At 45.3% G+C, this 24,419-nt stretch overlaps 1 protein-coding gene across 1 annotated transcript in view; it reads right to left on the bottom strand.

Annotated features, from left to right (window-relative positions):
• dcc (DCC netrin 1 receptor) overlaps positions 1-24,419 on the bottom strand; it is a 205,214-nt gene that overhangs the window by 8,182 nt on the left and 172,613 nt on the right. The window contains exons 23-27 of the mRNA XM_068574751.1: positions 23,888-24,050; positions 22,546-22,769; positions 21,999-22,115; positions 13,891-14,040; positions 9,565-9,852 (exon numbers count right to left, since the gene is read on the bottom strand). Of these exons, the coding sequence (XP_068430852.1) occupies positions 9,565-9,852; positions 13,891-14,040; positions 21,999-22,115; positions 22,546-22,769; positions 23,888-24,050 (942 nt within the window). The remainder of the gene's footprint in view (positions 1-9,564; positions 9,853-13,890; positions 14,041-21,998; positions 22,116-22,545; positions 22,770-23,887; positions 24,051-24,419) is intronic.

Genomic DNA, 24,419 nt, shown 5'->3' with positions numbered 1-24,419 from the left:
CCCGGGACCTCACATCGGATCAGGATCAACGTGCTTTTTGTTCCCGGCTTTGTTTAGTTATTCTGCATTTTAACACGGGGGCTTTGTTGGAGCCTCAAGTGGCCGTTTGGAGAAGCACATGTGTGGCGCGTCCCGCTGCCTCCACATCTGATGCCGAGCGCTGCCGACCGAGCTTTATTATTTAACGAGTTGGATGGAACAGTTTGATCTGACGGCACATATTGATTTATCTAAATGACAAGTTCACATGCAGCTAAGTGGAGCATTGACCGGCGAGCAGACCGGTGGCCTGAGATTCACATCGTTCAGTTAGCATCCATTCGTCTGTTTCCTCATCCAGTCATTTCATGTTTCAATGTTCTTCTCGCTCAGAGAAGTGCAAACAAAATGTACAAGAAGAACACAACTCTATCTAGATATCACATGATGACACAATAGAATGAGACGGTTTACAGTTAGTTAACAACTACTATTTACAGCAACAAGAGAAAAAGAAGAATCCAGCCACGCAGATTGAAACAAGAGGACTTACATACTTACATGTATACTATGCTCTACATTTTCTTGAATTCACACATGTTGATACCACATGCCTGATCCAATTGTCCACAGTTTGCGGGCGACCACTGAGATATACGTCTGCTTCAGGTAACCCATGCATACTGATGCTTCACTCCATCTGCTTCCACTAAATAACAAGTACCACGGAGGAAACCAACAAGGGAACAATTGACCCGACACAGACGAGAACAGACATCCACGCTGTTACAAACAAACGAAACAACAAGAAGGTAAATCAATGAATACATTCCACTGCCTTGTCTCCACCGTAGCATTCAGGAATTTAAATGTGAGGATGTTCTTTACAAAGCGAGACAGGAGGGGAAAGAGAAACAACATGGAAGAGGAAAAATAGGAGACAAAAAAGTATGTTTTTCTTCTCCCCCTCCTCCAATTCCCTGAACACCTCGCGATGCCTGAACACATCCCCGGGCTTCTGCTACCCACAATCCTACTCGCCTCTTTTCCTGCACCGAACTCCTTCACTCCCTGATCAATAAACATCCATCCTCTCTGCCTGCCAACCCAAACACCTGCAACAGTCTCCACAGCGGCCGATCCCTCCAGAGAACACAGCCGTCTCCACGCCGAAGAAACAACAACTTCAAATCCATTTTCAACAAACCGCACACAGAATATAGTTTTTACACAACAGCTCCTCCATCCCCCAAACGAGCTTTCTGATCTGCATCCTCTTTGCTTAAGGTTTGGTGGAGTTAAGCAACATAAACTACTCGGTTAAAGTGGTCGGGTTCACTTCTTGCTTAAAGAAATGGCTTAAAGGTGAGTTCTCGCTGCTCGCGAGCAGCATATTAACAACAGCAGTAGCTTGGAATCCTGGACTGGTCCAGCCTAAGCTCTTGTTTTCCAGCAGGGTAAAATAATCCAATGTTGCTGGAGGTGGAACCAGAAAGGAACATTGGTGTCAGGCCATCGACCCGTCCATCCAGGAAGACAACGCCCAGACCAGTGGAACGGACTTCTCAACGAAAAAGAGCCCGGCCATCGTCTCGGAAGATTCTTCATGTTTACATTGCACATGGTCGAAGTGATCCAATCGTTGACTAATAATAGCATTTTGGCTTTTCGACCAGATGGTGCTCGCAGTTTCACTCTTTCATTGCGGTCAAACATTGTCTGCTCTCCCACTCGCTGCAGAATGTCTGACGAGCCCGTCAGTCAACATGTCTGACAAGGTTGTTGTGCTCATTGACGGCTGGCTCCATCAACCAAGCAGGGCTTCGTTGGCGGGATTAGGAATTTGGATGCGATCTTCCTGTGCCTGAGCCAGAGACCCGGCAAAATGCTCCAAAAGTGCAGATGAGATGGATGCAGCTGTACGGATAAATCAACTCACAGACCGGGAAAATCTTGTTAATTAAATGAAATTGCTCATGGCAACCACGACCCCATCTGTGTTGAGGGAAAATGATGCTGGTGAGACGGATACGTCCTCTCACTGCAGCTTAGTGAGGACCAAACTAAATAACGGCCCGTCCCAAACAGAAAACAGCGAGCATGATGTTGGAAAGTCCAAAGCCACTAAAATTGTTTCGAAGATAAAAGTTTCCTAGTAAAAGTTCTTGCAGTTTAAAAGGACCAACGGACTTCCATGTGAATAAAAACAAGTAATTACAGAAGGTTGTCTTTCTGAACATTCATTTAGGAACAAGGAGCACACTGTGCAGAAACAGCATGCTGCTGAGAGTGAAGATGTAATTCATACTGTGGAGTCATAAACAGGTTTTATGCAAACAGCTTGGGGGGCGGGGAGGCTCCTCTGGTTGTATAGAAGTCTATAGAAATGACTCCACTTCTTTCTTGATGTATTCCCTCAGTAAACTTTGTAAACATGAGTTTATGTCTCCATCTCTAGTTTCAAGTCTTCTTCAATACAGCATGATGTTCATTTAGTCAAACAGAACATAAATTAAAGATGGCGTTTTTGCATATAGCGCCGTTTTTATCCATCCAAACGTTCTGGTGTGTCATCGTGTCCGTACAGAGTACACCACCTCTGTATCACTCAGTCCCAGTGGGCGTGTGTGTTGCCGTACTGACCTTGTGTGACTCTGAATGTCTGTAAATGTGGTGTAGAGATCCCTGCCAGCTTCATTTTAAAAATGAAGCAGAACCAAATGTGTTTTTATGACTTCTCAGCACGCCGCTGTCAGACTGAATCCAGACTGAGCTGAGCTCCAGAAAAAAGACATTCTGTGGAAATGAGCCGCAGCAGTACAGAGACGAAGCAAAGGTTACACATCCACACTGGAGGAAGCCATAAAAAGAGTTTCACGGTGCCTGGCTCACCCTCAGGGGGAAGGGGGAGGGGCCTCAGAGAGGTGGATATATTTACCAGACAAGCAGGAGTGGAGGTGTGAAAGCCCGCCGGGGGTCACATCAGCGGTGTCTCTGTTCCTGGGTCGAAAGCAAAGATGGAAAGATTTGCAGCGATAGGAGGTGGGGATGGAAGGGGGAGGGGGCGGGGCTATTGATCCTGAGGACGGTTTGAAGTAAATACAGTTCAAGATGAGAAGCGTCTTTGAGGAGACATGGTGCCTCTGGAGGGAGAGAGAGAGCAGACATCTCCGCTCCACACCCGAGTTTGGTGTTCCTTTGTCTCCTTTTTTAAACGTTCTGGTCGTGTGTGTTTGAAGTCGACCCGCCCGAGCCCCCGGCTCCCCCGCCGGTCAGGAAGGTACGCAGACAGACAAGGGCGCAGTCAACTTTTAGAAAGCAGCTTGAAGTATTTTCCAAAATTGCATCTTTATATCATAATTGGTTCAAGATCTGTTAGAAATACAAATGTTCAGGTATTTTCTAACCAATCAACACGCTACAGCCGCTTTCCTTCTGCATGGATGAAGCCCATTCATAGCAGGGGAAAAGTTAGGATACACCCTAAGATGTCGACACTAAATCATTTTTATTGCTTTTAAAGTCAACATTATGACAATGAATCAAAATTCTGACCTGTTAAATAAAAATAAAATATATTTTTTTAAATGTCAAGGAGTGAAGTCATAATGTAAATTGTACTGGCAGGCCGTATGAGCTGGTCGAAGAAAATGTGAATTTACTAATCTCATAATATCTCCTAATCCTGATTAATAGTAACTATAATAGTAACTAAAAATCATAGTTTAGTGAGTCTTATTTTTCTACACATATTTAGGATTTATAAAGTCTGGTTCTCAATGTTGTGGTTCTTTCTCATAATTCTGACTTATATCTCTTAACCTTTGGGACAGAATGATTGACGGATCATTTTGACTTACCCAAATATCTGATTCAGTATCTCTTCATCCTAAAATACAACGTTATATTACTTATTTTCACTTCCTGCCTCACCATTTTGCCTTAGTACCCCGTCATTTCCTTTAATATTTGTCAGTCATTCTCTTTAATCCTCTTCTTTTCTTTTCCAGGTAGAATTAGGACAAGAGATACCACTGAAAAAAAGTCTGCAAACCGTAGATGTATTACAGTCCACACTTCACCATCTTTTAAACCTTTAAAAGATTCCCTCAGATGCCTGCAGATCTTGGACCCCCCCTCGCTCCATCTTTACGCCACGCCTGAAGGTTCAAAGTCTTTTGAAAAATCGTTTTTCCCCCTTATCTCCCATCTCACCTTCTTGACATGAGGTGGGTATTAACAGGTCGTATGATATGAAAGCTTTTACCTGCTTTTTTTCAGCTCAACATCCTCAGCACAATGCTTTAGTCATTACATGACTGAGTTCTCTGATAATGACATTTTAGATTTTCAAGTCATGTCCGCATTCCTGCTTTAATTATTTAATTTTGACTGAGGCAATGTGTTGTTTTCTTTGCTATATATCCTAAAGGTTTGGCTGACCTTCCCTTTACTGCTGCCCCTCAGGACAAACTGAAGAGTCTGCTGTGGAGCGTGGGAGTAATGAACATGGCACAAAATAAAAGAGTGTACCATTTGAGAATGACGCTAAAAGAAATCGCTGTCTCTCTCCAAATGTTGGACATAACCATATTCAACTATCCCAAAGCTTTTTATTGGTAATAACGTGTGCCCTCTGAGGCCAGATGAAGGTGTACACTTAGAGGCATCCATCACAGCTGGCTGTGCGTTTACCTCCAGCTGTGGCTTGAAATGTCTTTTTCTGGGTATCAGACATTGAGCCAGACAATCCCATTACAGCTTCCAGCATTAAGCCGCACATTCAGGCCAATTTAGGTGAGTAACTGCCCACCATCATACTTTACTCTGCAGATGGGATTTGGAGGCTCCATTTAAAAAGAGAAAGTCTCAGTTTAAATATTGATATAAACCGAGGGAGCTGGGGGAGGAGGAAGGAAACCTCGAGCATCTGCTGGAGCTCCAAACAGAGAATACAAAGCTCCAACACTTGACTCCAAAGTCAGGGGGTCACGTCTTCTGTGTGGCCCAAAACACTGACTGTGGTACTTTATTATCGCAATGTTGATCCAACTTCTGAAGAGCACTTGCATAATTATGAATATATCCAGAGATCTTTAACACCATGTTTGCTCAGAGTTTTTATCAAACTAATGAGCGGTATGTTGCTATTTTGCTCAACTCTGCAAAACCACAAACCAATTCAATATTTAAGTGGACTCACACAAAAAAGATTTCCTGACATTTAGTCTCTTCCGCCACATTTCCACGGCACATCCCAACTCGCCTGCAACGGTTCTTTTTTTTTTAGGTTTTCCATTGATGAAAGTTGTGTATTTCACCTGCAGTCACTTCTTACGGTACCATCCTCTGTCAAAGTCACAAGCGAGCTGAACCGATAACGAAGGCTGGACTCAACACAATGCAGACTACCGATTGGTCAGAATTGTCACTCGAACTGTAAACGAACACTGTAAAACGAAGAGGACGAAGACATCCTGACGGAAGCTGTTGGTTTATGGACTGCTGCTCTGAAGCCTCAAATTCTATGATGTCGCCGTCACTATCTTGGATTATTTGGAAAGCTGAGGAGTGGCAAAGAGACGGCGTATACGGCTCTGGTGGCGGGAGTGACCTGTCAATCACAGTCTATACTTTAATAAATGAACATCATGCTGTTTTAAAGAAGACTTGAAACTAGAGATTGAGACAAACTCATGTTTACAATGTTGACTGAGGGAATACATCAAGAGAGAAGTAGAGTCATTTATATAAACTTCTATACAACCAGAGGAGTCTCCCCCTGGTGGTCAGGAGAGAGAATGCAGCTTTAACACATGAAGCGTAGACTTCTATACAACCAGAGGAGTCTCCCCCTGGTGGCCAGGAGAGAGAATGCAGCTTTAACACATGAAGCATAGACTTCTATACAACCAGATAAGTCTCCCCCTGGTGGTCAGGATAGAGAATGAAGCTTTAACACATGACGCATTGACTTCTATACAACCAGAGGAGTCGCCCCCTGGTGGCCAGGAGAGAGAATGCAGCGTTAACACATGAAGCATAGACTCCTATACAACCAGATAAGTCTCCCCCTGGTGGTCAGGAGAGAGAACGCAGCTTTAACACATGACGCATTGACTTCTATACAACCAGAGGAGTCGTCCCCTGGTGGTTAGTAGAGATAATACAAGTTTTAAGACACTTCCACTTTCTGTCACTCTGCCTGATTGTCGCTGGAGTGATTCAGCGAGAGAGCGAGTTGTGTTGAGGATGTCACAGCGGTTTCACTTGGCGTCACAACGACGATCAGCTAAGAATCCTGCTGAAACACACGATTTCAGTCCAGCTTTGTTTATTGGACTCTTTCAACGCCCGCTCCAACATCAGCTGTGCTGCAGCGGGTGTCAGGTAAACCTGGCTTCTGTGCTTCTTTCAATCCATCTGACATCCTGGAGTATCAACCGTTACTGAAGTCTCTCTTTCTCTCCCTCTCTCTCTCTCTCTCCACAACAATCCAATTAAGCCGTGAAAACGTCTCATTCTTTTCATTCAGGCTCAGATAAACACACACAAACAAGGCCAACCATGGGCATCAAACACCATTGCTCCCGAGTGCGTTTTTTTCTCCTCCTTGATGGAGGGGAGGAGGTGGCGGTTGGTGGAGGTAGCACTACTCCGGCTCTGAGTGCTCTGTGTTAGGGAGGGGGGGGTCACAAGGTGAGCGGGAGGGGGAGGCAAGTCTCTGGGTGTCGAGCCGAGCGTCGCCTTGGGCTCGCTATTTCTGAGCGAAAGCTTTCCAGGAGCGGAAAATCAATGTTAATCTGAGGCCACCTGGGCGTGTAAACAGAACCATAATGGAAGTATATACACCCACCCACACACACACACACACACACACACACACACACACACACACACACACACACACACATACATACACAGACACACACATACACACACTGTCCAGGGATCATATGTACTGTAGGCGGTATTAGTTTTCTGTTCACACTGCTGCAGGCGATCAGAGAGGGAATGACAGGATGAGCCGCAGAGGGAAAGGAATGAGAGATTAAAAGACCTGAAAGACAGACAGTAAGAGGGGAACGTAAAAGGGGGAGAGAGAGACAAAAAAAGGAAAGAAAAGAAAGGAAAAGAGGGAGTATCTGGCCTTGTCTTCATTCCTCCAGTAGAGCTCATAGTCTACCGACACGACACCTCTAGCACGCTGAAGTAAAGTCAGCGTATAGTTTAGTTTTTGAGTTGAGAGAAGTGTATTTAGCTCTTTTTTCTTTTGTCTGCTCTTTGTTTCTTTACTTGCAAATCCTTTGCCAACCGCGATTGAAAAGGACACGCCCGTATTCGGATGCTGAAGTCACGTCTTTGAACGTATCTCACTAGCTGTGTGCCGAGACAACGTGCTCGTTGTCACTATCGCTTGCACTGATTGGCCAATTGCTTCTCCGCAATCAGGGCTTACTCGTTTAACCCTTAACTAAGTTATTGAGAATCATTTTGACATGATGTTGGTGCGTGAGGAAAAAGTCTGGATCAACAATGCTAATACGTTGTTCAACTTCTCGTTACCAGGGATGTTTGTACCATATGTTTAGCATGTTTACCATGGGTGTCACGATACCAAAAATTCAGTAGTCTGTGCCAATACCAGTAAAATAACTCGATTCTCGATACCAATTTCGATACCACGATAAAAAAAAGATTCCTAGTACTTGAATTTGAAACATGAACTCCTTCATTAAAATATTTGAAATTAATCAAGGCTACAACGTTAGCCGGATAGTTACATTGCTAATCATTAGGCCCTTGTCTGTCTTCACCTGTTGCCACTTGTGTTTTGTCGGTAAGCTCGACACATTTGGCAGCATCCTCCTCCAATGCCTTTCTTTTTTTCAACCTGGCTTCCTCCCGTCCATCCTTGCTGACGCGTATCGTTGCGGTCGGGCCGGCCCAGCTATCAGTAGCCTATCCGAGAAAACTTTCTGGAAAAGACGGCTGCGGACCGAACCAACTCTATTTGGGAGGGGAGAACTTCCTCGCATGGTACACCGGCTGTACCATGCGAGGAAGTTCTCCCCTCCCAAACAGAGTTAGTTGCTTCCATAATGGACTGAACCAACTCTATTTGGTAGGGTTGAAGTTCCTCGCATGGTACAACCCGTGAAAAAAAAATACACAAAACACAAGTGAAGAGAGTCTGAGTCTCATGAAGGAGAGGATGTTTTGTGAAATAATGACTTATTTTAACTAACATGAATAGGTCGAGTTCCATAACTTTACTTAAGTCTCTCTGTCTCTGTCTCTTTAGGAACCTAAACAAGTTGTTTCCTGTGAAGACTGGCGTTTCTTTTAAGAAGAGTGTGCACGCATGAAGCAAGCACATGTGCAAACAAACACTAAGATGTTGCAGGGAGAGAGAGAGAGAGAGAGAGAGAGAGAGAGAGAGAGAGAGAGAGAGAGAGAGAGAGAGAGAGAGAGAGAGAGAGAGAGAGCACATGAAGAGACAGACAGGTAACATGAGAGAGGGAGAACACAGTGGGAGGTCAGTCCAGTGTGGATCTGACCCTCTGGCTAATGTCAAAGCCAGTTGCAGTGCATCTTTTTATAAACACACACACACACACACACACACACACACACACACACACACACACACACACACACATACACACACACACTCTTTGTAGCACCCTTAGGCTAACACATTTAGTTTCTCTGAATAAAATATTAAAGCCGCTCAGCAGAGAGAATCCAGCTTAAACAAAGAGGAACTGGAATCTGACAAAACAACAAGCTGGAGCTTCAGGAGCAGCTACCAGACCTTCAGCTAAAACAAATATTGTTTTTGTTATCATGTGTGATAAAACACACTTATCGGTCCTGTTTTTGCCAACATACTGAGAGCAGGCTGCTGGTATCTCATGGATGCATTGTGACACTCTGATCCATGACGGGGACATGTTGTCCACTGGGGGATGCTTCAGCGACAGCATATTTGCAGTAAAGGCAGGAATGTAATACTTCATGAATTATGTATTTCACTAATAACGTTCTGCAGAAAAATGGACCAAACACAAGCATCAGTGCTGACTTAAGTCAACAGTGTCTCCACAAAGTAGGTTAATTACGATAAAACATCAGATAATAAACGAGACATCGGTCCAAAGGAAAGAACATTTTAACACTCCGGTTGACGACACGATGAAGTCGTGAGAAGCAAAAGCAGCGCTGTCTTCAAACGCCAACTAGTGGCCATGAGAGGAACTGCAGCAGCATCAAGTTGCATCATGTTGTGCTATATCCAGTTGTTTCATCACAACATGTGTCACGTCACATACAGAGACTTTGAATACAACGTGGACGTACCCATTGGTTTGGTGACTACTGTTTTAGTAGTCTTCTGTATTCTTTGGCCGTCACCGTCTTGTTTTTGCTTTTTTTCAAGAATGCAATTAGAAAGAAAGTTCACAGCACTTCTACATTGGTCTCACGAGTCAAAAACACTTTCTGTGAGAAATCATGCATTCTATTGTACGAGGTTACGCTGCAACGACCTCTGCTTGTGTGGTGACCTTGGCTTTTACTCACTGGACTGCGGCATCATGGAGGTGTACACCTTGGGGTCGATGGTGCCCATCGGCGGGGGCAGCAGCGGGTTGGTGAAGCTCCGGAGCGGGTGGGTGGGCCGAACGCAGGCCGTCGGGATGGTGCGACCGCCGCCGGCCTGCGCCTCCTCAGCGGGGGCGGGGGCCCCTGGGATCGGGCCGGGGATGTGGTCCCCGGGCGGTGCCGAGGAGCCGGGGAGGAGCGGAGTGGCCTGCTGAGTTTGAGGCTGCTGCTGGAGGAGAGGATTGATGGAGGAGTCCGAAGGCATCGCTGAGGAGGAGGAGGAGGAGGAGGAGGAGGGAAGAGGAGATGAAGGGGAAGAAATGCAGAATAGAGGAGCGGGAAGAAATGGAGACGGAGAGAAGGGAGGGACAAAAAACTAATTTCAGCATTTGGAGAAAAGACACACACACACACACACACACACACACACACACACACATTGTCTGCTGTGTTGTGGCAGTAAACACTAATGTGTAGAAGGCCGTGGGACCGAGAGACATCCCGACAGGAATGTAGATGTGTTCTGCATGGACCTTCTGCTCATGTTTCATGACCTGTGACCTTCCACATGGGTTCAATCCCCACGAGGTAGATGCATACACGCCGCGGCCTCTCATTTGCATCCCTAAAGGCTCACCGATCTGAATAACTGTATTCATTAGTCTCTCAGTCTTTCTGCGCTGGCTGAATGTTTTCACATTGTTTTATCTTGTAGGAGACACACGTGTGACAGAGAGAGAGAGAGAGAGGAGGAGGAAGAAGAAGATGGAGAAGAAGAATCCTGACTGTGCAGCAAAACGCCCTCGATGAGGCAAGTGGGAGATGGAACGCCTCGTGCAGCTGCAGCCAGTCGGCTCAGAGCGACCACGCCAGAGACGAGACGGCCGGTAATTACATGGAGAGCCATTGAGCGTTCAACAAGCGACCGATGAGAGGAAGAAACAGAGGAAAAGAGAGAGAGAGAGAGAGAGAGAGAGAGAGAAAGAGAGAGAAACACTCCCCTGTGAGGAATAAAGAATGAGAGAGACTGAAAAGGAGACCGGAGAGTTTTGTTAGTTTTATTTCACAGAAGAAAGCTCTCTCGTTGTTGTTGCTCAGGAAAGTTTGAACGAAATGTCATTCGGTACGGTGGCCCTGAAGAGCCAAAACACACTGCCAATGAAGAAAACGACACGAGCAGAAAAAGAAACATCGTCACCGATTGGACGCCGTGCGCAGCCTTCTGAAACGAGCCGAGAGGAGCGCTACCCGACGGCAACGGGGCGGTCAGTGGCGTTGCAAAATGACCTTGAATGAAACGTGTTCTAACAATGTGATCGCCTGATTCAGTGGATTGGGGCCATCTGCTGTTAACCATATACTTATTGTTATTATTCTCTTGAGCGATAACAGCGTTTTCTTTCATGGTTGTTTTTCCACGGTGAAGGTGATCTCTCTGCAGCTCCTTCACATTTGGAGGATGAACTGATTTGATTGTGGAGCTCTCATTGTTACCGTGAATAGGAACGACAGACAAGAACCAGGATGTACTGCGGCTTCAGAAACGATTGCCAGTTTAGAGGCGCACACTAAAAATCCCAAACAAGTAAAAGAACGCCTTAACCGGAACTAACCTGATCCCTCTGCTCGGCACGCACCACTTCCTCTACGCTGCACAGCCGCGTTGTTGTGATCCGAGCAGCAGGGAACAGTCTGCATGCACTTCAAGATGCCAACAACACCGTGCCGTTTAATAACACCTCAGATGTTTTCCTTTTTTTCCCTCTCTGAGCGGTTGTGAATGAGAGCCTCAGTCTGCTGGTGACTCACTGCGTCTGAACATAGCAAGCGTGATTAGACATAAACACAATGTGTGTTTGTGTGGGTGGATATCCACTGGTTAGAGATCTTGAAGTAGAGCGGTGCAGTGATTTATTTAGTTATCTTTTTATTCGCAGTGTCTGTGGAAGAAGGCCAGCTGCTAATAAGGGACTGGTTTCATGGCGTTATGACAGTAGTTTGTTTTTTACTCTGGAAGTTCACATCAGTGCACTTTTCACTGAAATGCTCCTCAACACATACCTCTCCTGATCCCAACCAGAGGAGGTATGTGTTGAGGAGCATTTCTCTTGCATAATAATGAATAATTGGGCTGTTAAAGGGGCAGTGTGTAGGGTTTAGTGGCCTCAAGTGGTGAAGTTTCAAATTGCATCACACTTAATCCCGCCCCTCTGTGGCCTTCAGGTAACGTAGAAAACGTTAAAAAAAAGAGAGGCTCTTTAGAGCCTGTACTTGGTTTGTCCGTTCTGGGCTCCTGTAGAAACATGACAGTGCAACATGGAACAGATCATTCTACATATTTACTTCAATCAATACATCAATGTATTTTTCCCAACGTATTTTACTGTCATGAATACACAAATATTACTCTAAGTAAAAACAACCTGAATTATTTGAAAGGAGGTTGATTTCTCTGAGCGTTCTTACTGCGGATAAAAGGCGTCGTATTATTTATGAAAGAAACAGAGGCTTTATAATCCCAACTAAGACAGGGAACCTTTCAGCATTGAAACAACGCAGAACAGATCCACTACTTCCGTTCTTACCTTTCACAATAAAAGCCTAAGACATGTAATATTGGAGAGGCATCTTGCCCCGCCCATCAGTGTGTGAATGATGACATGATGTCATAGAGGTCGGAAGACGAGAAGAGATCGTTACAATTTAAAGAAATATTTGAAATGAAATGCACAAATGTTTCTTTTGTAGATGCTGTAACGGTGAAGCCCACATGCTTTGTGTCTGGTTAGCAACCTCTACTTCCTCGACTCCGTTTACCAGTGAATCAGCATCTTCTCGACTCTGTTTACTCGTGAATTAGCATAAGGCCTAAAGTGCAGCACAGCGCAGCGCCGACTTCCCACAAAACAACGTGTAGCTGAGCGTATCTGCTCCAAAGCAGTTCATTCGAAACATTTATATTTGTAAACAATTTAAAAGTTAGCGTCAAATGCTCTCTCCAATTGAACGGAAACACGACTTATCAGGTCCCAGATCAGTTCAACCTCTGATGGACACTGCGACAGCGGGAGCTGGGAATGCTTGAGCAGGATTATCATCATAATTCTTTGTCCGTGTGTGAATTGATGCGAAATCATAAGAAATGTATTTGGATTTCAGAATGCATCCAACAAGTTCTGCAGAGATCCACGTCTTCCTGTTTCTGGGACCGCGAGTGTCTGACTTTAAAGTCATTAAATGCCTCTCCATCACCTGCTCATTACGTCTGCCTCTCTGTCACTGCCCCCCCCATTCAGCTCATTGAAAGTGTGCGTTTTGCCATCGGGTATCCCACTGTGTCGGCTAATTCAATGACTCTGAAGCCTTCCCCTCGTCTCTCTGCTGCTGTTAAATCACTGATACAAGCCGACCAGGAATTAGCCAATTACTGAATTACAGCTCCCCAGCATGTCGTTTAGCATTTAGCTCTGCAGCGAAATGGGCTTAAATACGACTGGGAGAGGAGGAGGGAGAGAGAGAGAGAGAGCTGGAACGGTGAAGATGTTGCAGTCCAAGCCCTGTCGTATCCACTAGAGCTCAAGCTCGCGCGCGTTGGCAACGGAGGCGACGCTTTGCCCCGACCAACCAGACGAGTGAGCGAGCCTCAACCACTGCAGGGGAACGGTTCCCAGCGTCTAAACGTCTGCTGGTTCCACGTTGGGCTGTCTGACGCTGCTCTACAGTTCGAGAGCGGTGCAGAGCAACGGGTGTTTCAGTTTAACGAGTGGCCGTGTTTACTGGTGACTCGGGGAGGTCTACTTACCTCCATGGTCGCCGTGGATAAAAAACACAGTTGAGTGTCAGCAGTGTCAGCAGCCGTGTCTGCAGAGAGTCACCAGTTAACACGGTCGCTCGTTAAATCCAAACACCGGTGGTGTCTGAGCTGCAGGCTGTTAACTGTGTTGATCGGCTGGGCTGCTCCGAAATGTTTCAACTCAATGAAGTCAAACCTCTGAGTCTGTGTCAGTGTTTGAGGTTCTGGACGGGGACCAGTACATCAGGTAGGCACCTCTGTCCCGACAGTACCTGCAGTATCCGCACGGGGCAGGAGTATTGCAGTACCTGGTGTGTATCCTCTGTCTCTACAGTAGTAGCAGTAGTATTCTCACGTGGCAGGAGTATTGCAGTACCTGGTGTGTATCCTCTGTCTCTACAGTAGTAGCAGTAGTATTCTCACGTGGCAGGAGTATTGCAGTACCTGGTGTGTATCCTCTGTCTCTACAGTAGTAGCAGTAGTATTCTCACGTGGCAGGAGTATTGCAGTACCTGGTGTGTATCCTCTGTCCACGGTCAGGCTCGGGAAAGGCATCGGTCTCAAGCTGAACTTGTTGTGAGTGAAGCCGCAGGAAGGTGAAGGCAGAATACCCGGATACTGAGACGAGTCCAGGGCTGGCACCGGGATGGCACTGACCACCGCTGAAACACAGGGGCCACACAGTCAGTACAACAGGCTCCTTAAACACAGGGGTCACACAGTCAGTACAACGGGCTCCTTAAACACAGGGGCCACACAGTCAGTACAACAGGCTCCTTAAACACAGGGGCCACACAGTCAGTACAACAGGCTCCTTAAACACAGGGGCCACACAGTCAGTACAACAGGCTCCTTAAACACAGGGGCCACACAGTCAGGACAGCAGGCTCCTTAAACACAGGGGCCACACAGTCAGGACAGCAGGCTCCTTAAACACAGGGGCCACACAGTCAGTACAACAGGCTCCTTAAACACAGGGGCCACACAGTCAGGACAGCAGGCTCCTTAAACACAGGGGCCACACAGTCAGGACAGCAGGCTCTTATCACATTAGGGACAACCAGTCAACCAGGCTGCGGCACCACACATCACATATTTCAGTAAAATAAATATCGGGTAAAACAAGGTGCATGATACAAATCCTAATAAATGGTGTAATATATTCAACATGGAGGTCAACCCGTCCTGCTCATTGATTGGTGATATTATCTACAGCGACAGAGAAGTGCTGCGAGGGAAACCTCTCTGTAAGCAGTACAGAGTCACATCTATCAGCTCACACACACACACACACACACACACACACACACACACACACACACACACCAGTGAATGCAGCAGTATGAGGTCATAGAAACAGTCCGACCAGACAGAGTTCACATGGTGACCTTGAGAGGAAACTGCAGGGAGTCAAACTTACCAAGACTGATCACAATTACACTGCCTCAGGTACACACACACACACACACACACACACACACACACACACACACACACACACACACACACACACACACACACACACACACACACACAGGGAGAGAGCGAGGCCTCTTATCTTCTAAGCAGGCCTGAAGAGACAGTGTTTGTGTGTGTGTGTGTGTGTTTGTTTGTTTGTTTATGTGTGTGTGTGTGTGTGTGTGTGTGCGTGCGCACTTGTGTGCGCGTGTGCGTGTGTGTGTGTGTTTGTGCGTGTCATGCGCGAGGTGCGTTCAATATTGCGTTTTACAACGTTAATGAATGTCTCCCAGCCGAGTCAGAGGCACTGGAATTGTTTTCATGGAGAGGAATTAGTCTCAACGTGGTGACAGAAGCGTTTTACTTGATGTGAAAACAAAAAGATTTTGTGCAGAATTTTGGGGCGTTCACAAATGAGTGTTCCACTCGACACACACAGACCGAGCAAAACCACCAACGCTCACGTCACAACCAGATTAAGTATTCAGAGTTTAAGTGCAGATGTTTTTACTTCAAATGAACGCAGCTTTACTTCTGTACTTATTTAAACCAAAAACAATGACCTTTTATAAAACCAAACTGAGTATTTCACGATCCTTTCCTCAACCTAACCAAGTGGATTCAAGTAGTTTATTTTGTATCCTTTCTCCAGACCTGGACCCTGAGTGGGAGGGGACCGGTCATGTCAAAGTCTGACATTTGAATTGTGAGCCCCCCCCCCCCCCGCTTCCTCTTGAGCACTTGGTCTGATTCTGCTAGTAAACCCTAATCAATACCAGTATTGATTGGAAAGTATTGACAATTTGGAGGCAGCAAGGCTGTGATCAGCAGCTTTGTGTGTGTGTGTGTGTGTGTGTTGTTTACAGTATTTTTGCTGTGATCTTTTAAAGAGAAGCAGGGTTTGATTACAGCAGCAGGATGACCAGAGATGAGCATGTCTGATCAATGCCGTTATTGAGTAAGAATATTGATGATTTTGGTGCAATGAGCTACAGGCTAATGGAGGCGTGTGTGTGCATGTGTGTGCACGCGCGTGTGTGTGACTAGAGGAGACTAAAAAAAGAAAAAGAGCATGATGAGGGAATGTGGGTTTCTGAATTGGGGAAACACACAAATGCATCTCTCGAGGGAAGAAAAGAAAGAAAGACATCATATTAAACAAGAAACCGAGAAAACAGATGACAAAAGAAATGACGGGAAAAAAAGAAAGAAGCAAAAGAACGGGCAGAAAGGGCTCTGAATTAGAGAACCCAAACATACTCAGAAAAGATAGAGGACAAAAAAACAACACAAAGGCGGAGGGGTGGCGATGACAACATGAAAGGATAAACGCTCCATCACAAGAGAAAGACGTCAGGAAGGGATTAAAACACACAGGAAGACGGAGGAGAGATATGTCTCAACAGCACAGAGCAAAAAACAAAGCAAAAGGTGTGTTTGTACAAGCATGCAATATCACACGGGGATTAAGCAAGGTGTTTGTGTTGCTGAATGGAGTCCATAGGGTCCACTCCAGAACCACAGAACCGGTACAGCTACATCATGCTGATCCCGTCCTGAATCGTGCTTCGCATGGATTCCTGTCCGGTTTAAAAGAACGTGTTGGGTAAAGGTGAGTGACAACAAGATGGCCCTGTTCATTGCATCCCCGCCAACACAAACACGCACACACACTGGCAACGACGGCGTTCTCGACACTGTACAATATCGTTGCGGAACCAAATTTAAGTGCTCTTTATTTAGAAAACACAAAGGTGTGGACCTTGGGTCCTCCATGGTGGACGGAGACAGAGAGCCAGAGAGACAGAAGCAAAGATAAAAACAGCGCGGACCCTGCAGGCACTTTACAATGAACACACAATCAACTCAGTGCTCATTATGTGCACGAGGTTACAGTTTGGTTCAATCCTGCAATATTACTCCAACAAACAATACACTTCAGAACAACACACATCTATTTTTACTCTTCCAGAGCTTGAATATATTTGACAACAACCAGTTATTGGGCAGCAATAAGGTTACTCGCACAGAAAATGGAGTGTAGTTCTTTTTACCATAAAGATGCAGTTCAGTGTTACTCTGCCCATTCGCTGTCCTTTATTAAAGCCTATGTGAAACGAAGCCGCAGGGTTTGTCCAAATACACGTCTTAATTAGTTGTAGCATTCATTTAGAGGAGGTAAAGCTGCTATGTTCAGATTAATTTAATAACGAGAGATTAAAACAATGAACATTTGAAGATGAAGTGAGGAGCCTTAAGTTCAAGCATGTTCTGCCCATATAGATAGTTAAGGTTCTGCCCATATAGATAGTTAAGGTTCTGCCCATATAGATAGTTAAGGTTCTGCCCATATAGATAGTTAAGGTTCTGCCCATATAGATAGTTAAGGTTCTGCCCGTATAGATAGTTAAGGTTCTGCCCATACAGATAGTTAAGGTTCTGCCCGTATAGATAGTTAAGGTTCTGCCCGTATAGATAGTTAAGGTTCTGCCCATATAGATAGTTAAGGTTCTGCCCGTATAGATAGTTAAGGTTCTGCACATATAGATAGTTAAGGTTCTGCCCGTATAGATAGTTAAGGTTCTGCCCGTATAGATAGTTAAGGTTCTGCACATATAGATAGTTAAGGTTCTGCCCGTATAGATAGTTCAGGTTCTGCCCGTATAGATAGTTAAGGTTCTGCCCGTATAGATAGTTAAGGTTCTGCACATATAGATAGTTAAGGTTCTGCCCGTATAGATAGTTAAGGTTCTGCCCGTATAGATAGTTAAGGTTCTGCACATATAGATAGTTAAGGTTCTGCCCGTATAGATAGTTAAGGTTCTGCACATATAGATAGTTAAGGTTCTGCTTATATAGATAGTTAAGGTTCTGCCCGTATAGATAGTTAAGGTTCTGCCCATATAGATAGTTAAGGTTCTGCCCATATAGATAGTTAAGGTTCTGCCCGTATAGATAGTTAAGGTTCTGCACATATAGATAGTTAAGGTTCTGCCCATACAGATAGTTAAGGTTCTGCAGATATAAATAGTTAAGGTTCTACCCAGGGTTTAGGATTAGGGTTTGATTTTTCTTGTGAATGCACTAACACATGAAGAGAAAAAAAACAAGGAGGCTGGAGAGAGAGAGAGAGCGAGAGAGAGAGAGAGAGAGAGAGAGAGAGAGAGAGAGAGAGAGATTTGGTTTCAGAGTCCATCCTGAGAACAGAACAGCAGCCGCTCTGCTCGTCTTCCTGCTCTGATGACACACGTGTTCTGTGCTTATGAAAGTAGCCTCACGTCGTTGGTATTTAACTAGGATGCTGCTCAGATGTTGTTGCCTGCATGAAGGATCGATGTGTGTCTTAAAATAGGCTGTGAGGGAGAAGTCCTTTGTAAATGAATTTGCACTCCCACTGAGCCAGAAAGTGATGCTGCTTTTGTCTTTGACGACAATTCAGCTGTGAGACTGTCGACTCTTCTGGGTCACCCCTGAATTGATTTGGTGTCCAAAAATATGTTTTTAATCTAAGAAATTAATGATTGTACTTCTTCATCAGTGCAACAGGAATGGCTTCAAACGCTGAAGTGGCTCCAGTGGACGAACGAGTCTTCCTCATGGAAGATCAAATAAAATGAAGCCAACATAACAGAAAGCGAAGCAGAAGGAGAGAAAACAAATGGCTCACAGTGGAGCACAGGTCTGCGCTGGCAGGAGGAGCCTGAAGGCCTCGTGTGACCCACATATCACACACACCTTCATATGAACACTGGACGGCTCGTCGCCCGCTGACTCGCTCCGCAGAAGAACACCCGCGTTGTAACCTAATTGTCGTTGTTCAGTTTCGACAACTGCAGTGAACAACGCGACAGAAGAAGAAGAAAAAAGGAGAGAAAGGAGGACACAAATGGTCTCAGACAGACTGAGAGCGGGTAATTACAATATGAAGTTTCAGCTCAGACGGGATGTGACACACACAGACACACACTCCAGGGAGACAAGAGAGAGGCAGTAATCAGATGAGGAACCGGCTCATGGCTGTGATGTGTTACAGATGTGACACCGACAGGTGGCTCTCTGGATACAGAGATGGAGCCTCATTGCACACAAAGGGAGATTCAGGTCAGTACCCACGAGCAGACAACACAACAGAAGCAGCACTCAAAAAGGGGACATTGTTAAAAGGAAAGTAATGCCTTTTACGTGTGTGTGTGTGTGTGTGTGTGTGTGTGTGTGTGTGTGTGTGTGTGCATACGCATGGGGAACGGTAACGTGTCCAGAACTTCCAGAAAGGTCCAATGAGGTGGTTTTAAGAAGCAGAACAGTCGTTCACTAACAGGGCTCAGCAGGACTCTCATCGCTCCTCGTCGTATCTCGCTGCTTAGACAGAGTAGAGCCCGCCGTGGCTTTGATGATGCCTTTTGTGTAGCTCTTAATTTAAAAATGGCTCCCGCGCGTGACACGTTGTGGTTACCGTGTGATGTGAAGTTACGGGAGGTTTAGAAAACAAAAGCACTTGGTTCGGGTGAGGAAAAAGATCATGTTGGGCTGAACATGAATGCACTTGTAACGCATCGCAAGCTAGGGATACAACGTCATGTGACATCATGCCGTCAGTGGAAATAACACAACTTTTGGTAAAACACAGGAGACCAGCCAGAGGGCATGGTGTGAGAGCACGCTGAGGTCACGAGTCAAGGCCTTTGTGGTTTCCACTGTCCTCGTGTCATGGACCCGCTGGAGGATTGAGCACTGGCCCACAGCAACGTTTGGTCTTCTTGGTTCCCCCATACCAAGCAGGTTCTCCATATCGTTCATGCACAAGCGGCTGAGGATGGGAGGGGCTACTCGGGTACTTCAGCCTCCATAGCGGGTAGACTAACTGGCACCTTTTGAAGAGGTCGTCTGTGTTGTCGTCAGCGGTCAGCCCACGGGCAATGGTGGTCACGAGGTTCTTGCAGCTGCTAGCTTTCGTCACTCTCCATAAGTGTCCTCTCTGGGACAGGTTCAGGAAATCTATGCAAAGTTTATTGATGTTTATGCTGAGAATGCGCTCCCCACACCACCGGTGCAGCGTCTTTGCTTCCTTCTCAAAACCTGTCATCTGCAAACCTAACAGCAACGCGCACACCTAGCTCGTCGGTACATAAGGAAAACATCCCTCCATACAGGCCGAGCAGGCCGGGCCTCTTACCACTCTTTGCGGGCAATAGCATTGATTTATTAAGTCACCACTGAGACAAAACTCTGGCCCTGGGTGAAAACTGCCAATCTGTGCAGCAAAGCAGCCCTGCAGGCTCCAGACTTCCTCTCTGGACCACACGTGGACTCTTCTGTGTTCGTCCGTCCTTTGCTCCAGAATGTACTCTGTACAGTCAAATGGTCTCACAGCTGGTTTCTGTGGGGATATTCAGCCTCTTTGATGTTTCCAAAGACACTCTGAGCTGCTTCTCCCCTTGAGTTACATGAAGCCCTCTGCTCCTATGTGGGCTGCACAGACTCCATCTATTCACAGACAGCCACCATGGGCTCCCTCCTTAAATTCAGTTCATCAGCAGACACTCACATTCACAATGCACACATCTAGAAACCCAGACACACAATGTACACTGACGCCTGATGAGAGTTCACAGCAGAACTCGTGCCAGAACAACATCAGCTGACTGTATATATATATTGGGCTGTGCACGATATAATGCATAATGCGATTAATCACAGCAAAATCTTGCGATTAATCAGTTATTTTTTTTCAACTTTGCCGAGCCCTAATATATACATAAATATATATATATAGCCTAATATATATATATATATATATATATATATATAAATATATATATATATATATATATATACATATATATACATATATACATATATATATCGCTTCATTTTTCTTTGTCAGAGGGATCCTGAGGTTTAGTATTTTCATTGTCAGCGTCTGCTTCAATGTTCATTGTTGTGCAGATGATAATAAAGATTTTGAAAGATAAAATCTCGTTGAACTTCAGCTGTTCAAGCTGAAGTTCAACGATACTGCAGCTCTCTTTCTCACATTTCCTCTTCATCATCTCTCTCTCTCTCTCTCTCTCTCTCTCTCTCTCTCTCTCTCTCTCTCTCTCTCTCTCTCTCTGTCTCATTCTGCTTGTCCTCCTCTCCTCATTCACTCATCCTCAGATCTTCTCCCTTTCCCCTCTGAGTACAGACTAATTATCTGTGTGGGAAATTGTGCGTGCGTGTGTGTGTGTGTGTGTGTGTGTGTGTGTGTGTTCTCTCTTCCCCCAACTTCACTTTTGCAAAAAAGTTCTTTTACATCTCTACCTCCCGGGGACAGACAGAGAAGAAAAGAGAGAGATGAACCGTGTGACTATCATTATCATCATCATCACCACCATCATCCTCATCACCCGAAGACAACCAACTGCCGCAGAACTGTCCCGTGACGGTCCATGCAGCAACAGAACCGTGACCATAACACAGAATGACTTGATGTCCATATTGAACTTCAGCGTTGTAAGTAGTAGTAGTAGTAGTAGTAGTAGTAGTAGTAGTAGTAGTAGTAGTAGTAGTAGTAGTAGTATACTAATTGGGGTTCGGCCATTTCACATCTGTGTAAAAGCACTACATGTGCTGAAGATGCAACCTGTGTCAGGGGTCACACTCACAATATGGACACAACGATGTGTTCATACGAGAGCAGCAGGCTGCAGCGACTCATCCCAAAAAGGAGCCAATTCACAAACACTGTGTAAAGCATCAATGGTTGAGCAACAATGAAGAGCAACGCGTTGGTGTTCGGCATCAGCTCAAAGAGAGCTCAACATTGAAAGACTCGCTCTAGTGCCACTATGAGCTCCACAAGTTTTAAAATTGTTGAACAACTAGTAACTGTAGAACTTACCAACCGAGTCCAGCCCAAAGAATGGGCTTTGGTGATCTTCTGATATTTCATCCAGTGCCAGAATAGTCAACTGATCCAATACTTTATGGCTAAATGCAAAGCATCACATTCAATCAGCCTCGGTTGTACTGATGAGCAAAGATTAATGTGCTAACAGTAGACCTGCTCCACATCAGAGTGTTAGCATGCTGCTGTTAGCATTTAGCTCAAAGCAGGTTTTCTTCCTGTGCCTCTGAACACCTTTGAGCTGACGGGGTCCCTGCGATGCGTGGAGTCACTTACGTGTGTTGCTGGGCTGTGAGTCCATAGGAATCATCATCTTGCCTCGCGTTCCCCTCCTGGAGGCCAGGGAGCGGTCCAGAGTGGAGATGCTGCTGGACGCCTCGTCGCCGTCGGCTGCTGGAACACCAAAAACATTCCAGCATGTTCTCTCCCTTCTTCAGGCCGTAACAGAGACTTTTAACATCCGCTCAGATAACTATTATCCACTGGCAGAAATTATTTATATATCTAATAATTAGTAGAGGCTTCATTACACAGCTAATGTAATCGGGCTCATAATTGGTATACATGAATCAGTTAGCACCACATCAATGAATAAAATAAAGACTCGTTTTATATTTAGCCCGCAGATTATGAAAGCAATTGAATATCTCATTTTAATGTTGATGTTGCCAGGCAACATAGGGATGAACCCTAACATGATACATCTAAAGGGAGACACCCACACGTAAATGTTGATAAATAATGAGCAATATACACTTGATATAGATGATAACACATAACTAGTACATGGACATGGATGAGGGGATACATGAATGAAAAGTACCTGAGTGGCTGCTCTTGCTGCCCATCTGGCTCTCTGATTGGCTGTGTGCGACCTGGGGGAGGTCCTGGCAGGACTGGAGGGGCGAGTCGTGTCCGGACGGCGCCACGCTGGGAGCCTTCTCCATGTTCTTCATCTCCATCTCCTCGTGGTGGATCCAGAGGTCGGGGGGGCGCAGGTCCTTCTGGCTGCCCTTCCTCTTGCTGGCGCTGTGGCTCGCTCTCTTCCTGCACAGAGGGCGAGAAAGGTGAGGAAGTCAGCGGGCAGGAAGGAAGAACGGACCGGAGGTGTAAGGAGAACACGAACACCCCTGCGCATCCACCATGAACCCTCATTGAGCAGCGACCTGCAGACAGACTCTGGAGGAAGACCAGGAGGAGGAGGAGGAGGAGGAGGAAGACGAGCAGGAGGAGGACGAGGAGGAGGAGGAGGAAGACGAGCAGGAGGAAGACGAGGATTACGCTGTCGCTTTGCAATGAAATATATGATTTCATGGACTGGATTATAAAACAGCCTTAAACTGGATTATAAAGACTGGGACCGGTCAAACAGGGAAAAACAATGAAACGTTACAAACTGGATTATGGAATGAAACCAAACGGATATTTCAGAAATAATACAGTTTGAAATATTACAACCTTGATTGTAGAATGAACCCAATATTAAAGTAAACCAAATTAAAATGTGACAAACATGAAATAATGAGATCTACAACATCAGGAATCAGACTGCAGATGAAAAAGATATTGAGCAATGCAACAATGTTATTGGAAATCAAATTGCATTGCATCATTTAAGAATTCCTGAAATGTGAAATCACTTTGAGAACGGACTATTGAAGAATAGCATCTGAAATGTACGGGACGATACATTACACAGATGTTTACTGAATTACTGCCTTGCTAAATGATACTCAGGGTTTGATCCTTTAATACTTCTGACTTATTTTTGTCGGCAATAACCATACTCTGTTAATAATGCAGGTCCATCCTGAATACTGGCAGTGACTCCTGCTGTAAGTCTGACTCTATTAAACCACACTTGCTGTCATTATTATTATATATAATAAAAGATTAAAGATTACAATAGGTGTTCAACCAGGAATGAAAAGTAAAAGATTATAATTCAACGTGGATTAGTTCAATAACAATGACAATAACAAACTGCCACCAAACCGCACAACAACCTGGTGAGGATGACCAGACCACGCCCACAACCAAAGATGAACCCAGTGGGATAAAAAAGCCAATTCAGGTCCTTCCCGCTTTTTGGGAACGCAGACATTATTTCAGAGCGGGAAAGACGTTAGCGAGGCATGAACGAGCCCATCAGAGCCACGTCTTACTTCCTCTGCTGGGCCGAGGAGCGCCGGGTGCAGATGAGCGCCACGATGACCACCACGACCACGGTGACGGCTCCCACCGACACCACGATGATGACCAGGAGGTTGCTGTTCTTCTGGGGCGTGGCGCTGCCGTGCGGTGGACGCATCTGACCAATGGGAGACTCTGAAATGCACATCAAAGAGAAGGGGAGGGGATTATTAAACAGGGTAGGGAAAGTGAATTTGTGGCAGATCAGCCGTCGATGCGTGAGATTAGGGTTGTACTTTGATATCTATATGATTCTAATTATTAAAATGAAATTTCATTTAATGGATTAGTTTGCATTACAAAACACTAGCATTTGAATGTGATTTTCATGTTTGCGATCTCAGTTTAATTACTGTCGACACTAAACTACTGTCTCTACTGGGCATGAACTTTAACGTGAGATTAACTTTGGTTCAGTTCAGAAAGCCTGAAAACAAAATGAAGACCAAATCTTTAAGTTTAGTAATAGTAATTACACTTTCATCTTTTTCATCGCAGAAATGT

Source organism: Clinocottus analis, unplaced genomic scaffold (genome assembly GCF_023055335.1).
Source record: "Clinocottus analis isolate CAN_PGR_092001 unplaced genomic scaffold, fCliAna1.0.p SCAF_13, whole genome shotgun sequence".
Taxonomy (NCBI): Eukaryota; Metazoa; Chordata; class Actinopteri; order Perciformes; family Cottidae; genus Clinocottus; species Clinocottus analis.
The sequence above is the reverse complement of the archived record's forward strand: the minus strand, read 5'-3'. Positions and strand labels throughout refer to the sequence as shown.